We start from the raw sequence: 7,500 nt of genomic DNA, 5'->3' as shown, positions 1-7,500 counted from the left end.
ATGAGGATACATTTATTGAAAATGCCTAGGGGTCATGTGACCCCTTGTCGGCTGTGCTAGTGTTAAAAGAGTCAGGGGGGAAGGGGGTGGGCTACTTGGGAGCAGGGCCTTGTTGCGTGAAGGCAAGTGTGAACAGGTGTGTTTTAGGTGTGTTTTGAAAAGGTTGATGGTGTCAGAGCCTCGGATGGAGGGGGAGAGGGAGTTGCACAGCCTTGGGGCAGCTACGGAGAAGGCTCAGTCTCCCAGTGTGGAACGCCTGGTGCGGGGATGGTGAGGAGATTGGAGTTGGAGGAGCGGAGGCCTCGTGCTGGAGTGTAGGGGTGGAGTAGGTTGGTCAGGTAGGAAGGGGCCAACCCGTGCAGGGATTTGTAGGTGAGGAGGAGGATCTTGTAGGGGATTCTGTGGTTGATGGGGAGCCAGTGGAGTTTTTGCAGGGTGGGGGTGATGTGCTGCCAGGGTTTGGTGCTTGTGAGGACCCTCACAGCTGAGTTTTGATTCTCAGCTGAGAATGTAAAGTTGATCGTGGTTCAGGTCACTATCTCGAGACAACTGACTCCCTAAGCTGCCTCTCCCACTTGGTCCGTTGATTGTTGAAATTCATAGCAGAAAGATAATTTTGTATTTGAACTATTACATGCAAATGAGATTCAGATTTGAATCAGAATTTTTTTTATCCATATTCCAATCAAATCACCAGATGTGTTATCATTGTGTTTGATTGAAAGAAATTATACAATAATGTGTTGCATGCCTGCCTCCTCCTCTTCTCTCCTCCCCACCCCTCCTCTCCAGTTGTACCCAGAGACAGGGCCCAGACAGGGGGGCACCAGGCTGACTATTCTGGGGGAGAATCTGGGCCTGCAGTTCCAGGACATCCAGCAGGGGGTGAGGTTGGGCAAAGTGCCCTGTGTGCCCATTGAGGAGGAGTATGTCAGCGCTGAGAGGTGAGGAAGGGGAGATACACAACTACACTAACACAGAGATACACAACTACACAGTAGCACAGATACACACAACTACACAGATAGATACACAACTACACAGTAACACAGATATACACAACTACACAGATAGATACACAACTACACAGATAGATACACAACTACACAGATAGACACACAACTACACAGTAGCACAGATATACACAACTACACAGATAGATACACAACTACACATATAGATACACAACTACACAGATAGATACACAACTACACAGTAACACAGATATACACAACTACGTATACACAACTACACAGATAGACAACTACAGATACACAACTACACAGATAGATACACAACTACACAGATAGATACACAACTACACAGATAGATACTCAACTACACAGATAGATACTCAACTACACAGATAGATACACAACTACACAGATGTATACACAACTACACAGATATATACACAACTACACAGATAGATACACAACTACACAGGTAGATACACAACTACACAGATACTACACAGATATATACACAACTACACAGATAGAGACACAACTACACAGATAGATACACAACTACACAGATACTACACAGATATATACACAACTACACAGATAGAGACACAACTACACAGATATATACACAACGACACAGATAGATACACAAAAACACAGATATTTACACAATTCAAACAAGCTATTTAACTTTAGATCCGTTTGACCTTGATCAGTTTGAAAAAGTGACAGCTATAATGTACACACACACACATGCACAGACACTGTCCCCATTTCCTCCTGTCTCCTCCTGTTTCCTTATCCTGTCTCCTCCTGTTTCCTTACCCTGTCTCCTCCTGTTTCCTTATCATGTCTCCTCATCATGTCTCCTCATGTCTCCTCATGTCTCCTCCTCCTGTCTTCTCCTGTCTCCTCATGTCTCCTCTTCCTATCTCCTTATGTGTCATCATGTCTCCTCATGTATCCTCCTGTCTCAGCATGTCTCCTCATTCTGTCTCATCCTCATGTCTCCTCCTGTCTCCTACTGTCTCTGCATCATGTCTTCTCACATATCATCCTCATGTATCCTCCTCCTGTGTCCTGTCCCCTCTGCAATTTAACTTTAGCCAGTTTGATCAGTTTGAAAAAGTGACAGCCCTAATGTACACACACTGTCCTCATCTTGTCTCGTCATGTCTCCTCCTCCTGCCTCCTCATGTATCCTCATCATGTCTCCTCATCATGTCTCCTCCTCATGTCTCCTCATCATGTCTCCTCATCATGTCTCCTCATCCTGTCTCATCATCATGTCTCCTCATCATGTCTCATCATCATGTCTCCTCATCATGTCTCCTCATCATGTCTCCTCATCATGTCTCCTCATCATGTATCCTCCTCATGTCTCCTCATCATGTCTCCTCATCATGTCTCCTCATCATGTCTCCTCATCACGTCTCCTCCTCATGTCTCCTCATCATGTCTCCTCATCATGTCTCCTCATCATGTCTCCTCATCATGTCTCCTCATCATGTCTCCTCCTCATGTCTCCTCATCATGTCTCCTCATCATGTCTCCTCATCATGTCTCCTCATCATGTCTCCTCCTCATGTCTCCTCATCATGTCTCCTCATCATGTCTCCTCATCATGTCTCCTCATCATGTATCCTCCTCATGTCTCCTCATCATGTCTCCTCATCATGTCTCCTCATGTCTCCTCATCATGTCTCCTCATCATGTCTCCTCATCATGTCTCCTCATGTCTCCTCCTCATGTCTCCTCATCATGTCTCCTCATCATGTCTCCTCATCCTGTCTCCTCATCATGTCTCCTCATCATGTCTCCTCATCATGTCTCCTCATCATGTCTCCTCATCATGTCTCCTCATCATGTCTCATCCTGTCTCCCCTGAGTTATGTTCTCATGTACCTGTGCTGCATGTCTCTCCACACACCAGGATAGTGTGAGTTATGTTCTCATGTACCTGTGCTGTATATCTCTCCACACACCAGGATAGTGTGAGTTATGTTCTCATGTACCTGTGCTGCATGTCTCTCCACACACCAGGATAGTGTGAGTTATGTTCTCATGTACCTGTGCTGCATGTCTCTCCACACACCAGGATAGTGTGAGTTATGTTCTCATGTACCTGTGCTGTATGTCTCTCCACACACCAGGATAGTGTGTTTGCTGAACGACGCCACAGGCTACCGTGTGCAGGAGGCTCACGTGGAGGTGTGTGTCCGAGACTGTGTGAGTGACTACCGGGCCCTGTCACCCCGAGCCTTCACCTTCGTGGTAAGAACCATCAGTGCTTACGCACGCACACACGCACCCACGCACACGCACACGCACACACACACACACACACACGCACCCACGCACACACGCACACACACACACACACACACACACACACACACACACACACACACACACACAGACAGACTTAAAAGTAGGGATGCACCGATCCGTCTTTTTCAGTCCCGATACCAATACCGATCCGATACCCATTGTCAAATTTTTTTTCTCAAAAAAATTAAAAATTATAAATAAATTATCCACATTTTTCTTTTTTATATTAAAATATATTTTGTTTTTTAAGAATTGTAAAGGATCACAAGTGTGTTTTTGATTTGTTGTAAACAAAGACAGAAAATAAACGTCATTCATTCAATTAATAAACTGTATGCCTCACTGTCACTGTGTGGAAGAGACTGGGATCATTATTTTGTGCAACATCAGGCTTGACTTAAAACATTACTTTCCTAACTTAGTGAAACTAAATGTAACCAATTAACACATAGATGTAAATGTACTGAATGGTTATTTCGTATTTTATTTATTGTTATTAAATTTTTTTTAATCCGATATATATATATTTTTTTTTTACCGATACCCGATCCAGCTATTTTACTGATATCGGCGGCCGATACCGATACCAGTATCGGATTGGTGCATCCCTACTTAACAGTGAGTTATCGATGCTGTAAATGTGTGTTCAACTCGTATCACGTTGTAGTCCACCTGTTAACAGGTCTCTTAGCTGGTGCTCATAATAGTGTTTTAAGTGATTTTCAAAAGCTTGTCGTAGGCAGGCTGATAGCTTCTAAAGTAAAGGCCATAAACGTAGGCGTGGGTTGGGTCACACACAGGTTTGAAAATCTCCCTAGATAATTGGGAACCGTCTGTCTATCTCGGTCTCTCTTTCTTTCTCTCTGTTTTTCACTCACAATCTCTCTCTTTATCTCTTGATCCCTCTCTCTTCCTCTCTCTGTCTCTATCTCTCTCTCGCTCACTCTATCTCCCTACCTCTCTTCTCCCCCTATCTCTATATATCTCCCCCACCTCTCTCTCTCTCTCTCTCTCTAGACACCCTTCTTTACTCGTATACAGCCGTCGCAGGGTCCCATCTCAGGAGGCACCAGGGTGACGATAGAAGGAAACCACCTGAATGCCGGGAGCTATGTCTCCATCAGCGTCGGACGACAGCCCTGTCACTTCAAAAGGTAAGAGGGTTAGGCTGCCAACACTCTGCATACAGCACGTGTCGTCCCAACACATCTCTCACTTTCTCTCACTCCCCTCCTCGTTCTCTTTCTCACAGTCTCCCCCGCCATCTCCCCTCACCCCCATCTATCTCCCTGTCTTTCTCTCCCCTTGCATTTATCTCTCCCCCTGTCTCTCACGTTCTCTATGTCACTCTCCGTGTGTTTTCATGTGTATTGCTCTACCTCTCCCTTTTCTTTATCCTCCTCTCTCCCCCCCTCTGTCTCTCCCTGCCTCTGGCTTTCTCTATCTCTCCCTCTCTGTATCTCACTTTATCTCTCTCCATCATCGTCTCCCTCTCCCCATATCTCTCTATGTATCTCACTTTATCTCTCTCTCCATCTGTCTCTCCCTCTCCCTATCTGTCTCTCCCTCTCCCCATCTCCCTCTCTCTCCCCATCTATCCATCTCTCTCTCTCTCTCTCTCTCTCTCTCTCTCTCTCTCTCTCTCTCTCTCTCTCTCTCTCTCTCTCTCTCTCTCTCTCTCTCTCTCTCTCTCTCTCTCTCTATGTCTCTATCTCTCTCTCTCTCTCTCTCTCTCTCTCTCTCTCTCTATCTCTCTCTCTCTCTCTCTCTCTCTCTCACCCAGACTGTTCTCATGCTAACACCACAGTAGCCTCCATGTCAAATACAAACACACCAGTGCTAATCTCTATAGACGTTGCTCTGCCACTCGCTTTTATGTCACACCAGTCACTGCGGTTACAGCTCTTCACAATAATCCAGCTGGACTGTACTGTACTGGACTGTAAACAATAATGCGTAAGCACAAGTGATTTCACCATTTGGTTGTGATTTAGTGGTCATGGAGTTCTGGCTGGGTTCCCAGTGAACCAGGAAGCTTCAGGCAGTCAGACATTGTTTTTAATGCAGCAATGTGCAGAATAAAGTCTGAAAAATACTTGTTTTTTACAGTGTGCAGCCTCTTCACAATAATCCAACAGTTTATATGCTCTGATAACGCACGCTAGGGGTGGACGGTATGGTCTAAAATGTATATCACGGTATAATTTGAAGCATAGACGGTAACGGTATATATCACGTATCAGTGTGTGAGGTTTTGTCCGCTGCTCACCAACTTTCTCTGTTTTCTTAAGCCTACTGTTAGAAATTCCCTTCTCACTCACTCTCTCTAGCCCCCACCCTCTCGTTCTTTACTCTCGTTTACTCTCATGGCCACACCTGGACTATTATCAATTACCTCTCGCACCTGTGGTGGCAGGCTAATTAGTTCCCCTGTGGGCTTTAAATACCAGGGCTCTTCCCCTCGTTTCGGCGTGGGGTCGTGTTGTATTCATGCTGAGTCATATTCTCTAACATCTAGACTCTTTCGGGAGATCCTCTGGTCTACCAATGCTGTATATGGATTTCTCCAGCCTTGAGATGTTTTGCTCCAGCCTTCGTCTGCTGTCGCCGTAGCCTGTGGAGGAGACTGTTCTGCGCTCCCTGTACTTCCACGGGAGGCACCCCAGCGCTCCACTGCAGACCCCAGCGCAGCTGTTCGTCCTGACGCACATCTAGACCAACGCGCATCTCCCGGACCCTCGGGCTTGGCACGCTCTCCAGTCACCAGCGCGCAACGCGCATCTGCAAGGGCTTGGCACGCTCTCCAGTCACCAGCGCGCAACGCGCATCTTCAAGGGCTTGGCACGCTCTCCAGTCTCCAGCGCGCAACGCGCATCTTCCAAGGATCCTCGTGCTTGGCACGCTCTCCAGTCACCAGCGCGCAACGCGCATCTGCAAGGGCTTGGCACGCTCTCCAGTCACCAGCGCGCAACGCGCATCTTCAAGGGCTTGGCACGCTCTCCAGTCTCCAGCGCGCAACGCGCATCTTCCAAGGATCCTCGTGCTTGGCACACTCCTCCTCGCAGACGCACCCCGATGCGTCTCTCGGTTCCGACGCGCACACCAAGGTGTGGCGCGCCACTCTGTTCCTCGGCTCCGACAGCGGCTACCCGGTGGACGACACCCTCGCCACCGCCGCTGTTCCAGCACTCTGTTCCTCGGCTCCGACAGCGGCTACCCGGTGGACGACACCCTCGCCACCGCCATTGTTCCAGCACTCTGTTCCTCGGCTCCGACAGCGGCTACCCGGTGGACGACACCCTCGCCACCGCCACTGTTCCAGCACTCTGTTCCTCGGCTCCGACAGCGGCTACCCGGTGGACGACACCCTCGCCACCGCCACTGTTCCAGCTCTCTGTTCCTCGGCTCGGACAGCCAGCCACCCGGTGGCGATGCCCTCGCCCCGCTGCTGTCCCTGTACCATTACGCATACGCCTGGGTGAGTTTTGATTGTGATGTCACTCACCCAGCGTAATGCCTCTTGCCCCCGTTCCCGCTGCTGTTTCCTGTACCATTACGCATACGCCTGGGTGAGTTTTGATTGTGATGTCACTCACCCAGCGTAATGCCTCTTGCCCCCGTTCCCGCTGCTGTTTCCTGTACCATTACGCATACGCCTGGGTGAGTTTTGATTGTGATGTCACTCACCCAGCGTAATGCTTCTTGCCCCCGTTCCCGCTGCTGTTCCTGTACCATTACGCATACGCCTGGGTGAGTTTTGATTGTGATGTCACTCACCCAGCGTATTGCCTCCGTTAGTTCTCACTTAGTTAGTAAGTTTGGACATTTCATCTCCCACTCTGTTTTGTTCTCACTTAGATAGTATTTTTGGACATTACATCTCCCCTTGTGGTTTGTCACACGAAGATATTATTACTTTGTTTTTCTTTGTTTATTTGGACTGTTCTGCATCTGCTCTGTTTGTTCCCTTTTGAATATTAACCCTCTCCTCTGTTCTGCAGAGCGGCCCAGATGTTTTCCCACCAGTCCCCAGTTCCTCCCTGTCCCCAGCCCGCCTCCGCGGGTCTCTGTCCCCAGTTCCTCCCTGTCCCCAGCCCGCTCCGCGGGCCTCAGTCCCCTCTGTCCCTAGTTCTCCCCTTTCTAGTTCCACCTAGTTCCTGTCCCAAGTTCTCCCCTTCTAGTTCCACCTAGTTCCTTGTCC

General features: G+C 48.3%; 1 protein-coding gene across 1 annotated transcript in view; it reads left to right on the top strand.

The window, feature by feature from the left end:
- LOC311243985 (plexin-A4-like) overlaps window positions 1-7,500 on the top strand; it is a gene marked incomplete at its 5' end in the record, with an annotated part of 191,190 nt that overhangs the window by 128,046 nt on the left and 55,644 nt on the right. The window contains 4 exon segments of the mRNA XM_084333393.1: window positions 163-259; window positions 793-944; window positions 3,122-3,242; window positions 4,317-4,453. Of these exon segments, the coding sequence (XP_084189519.1) occupies window positions 163-259; window positions 793-944; window positions 3,122-3,242; window positions 4,317-4,453 (507 nt within the window).

This window comes from Notolepis coatsorum (assembly GCF_963971535.1).
Source record: "Notolepis coatsorum genome assembly, chromosome: 17".
NCBI classification, from domain to species: domain Eukaryota; kingdom Metazoa; phylum Chordata; class Actinopteri; order Aulopiformes; family Paralepididae; genus Notolepis; species Notolepis coatsorum.
This window is presented reverse-complemented; position numbering and strand designations above follow the sequence as displayed.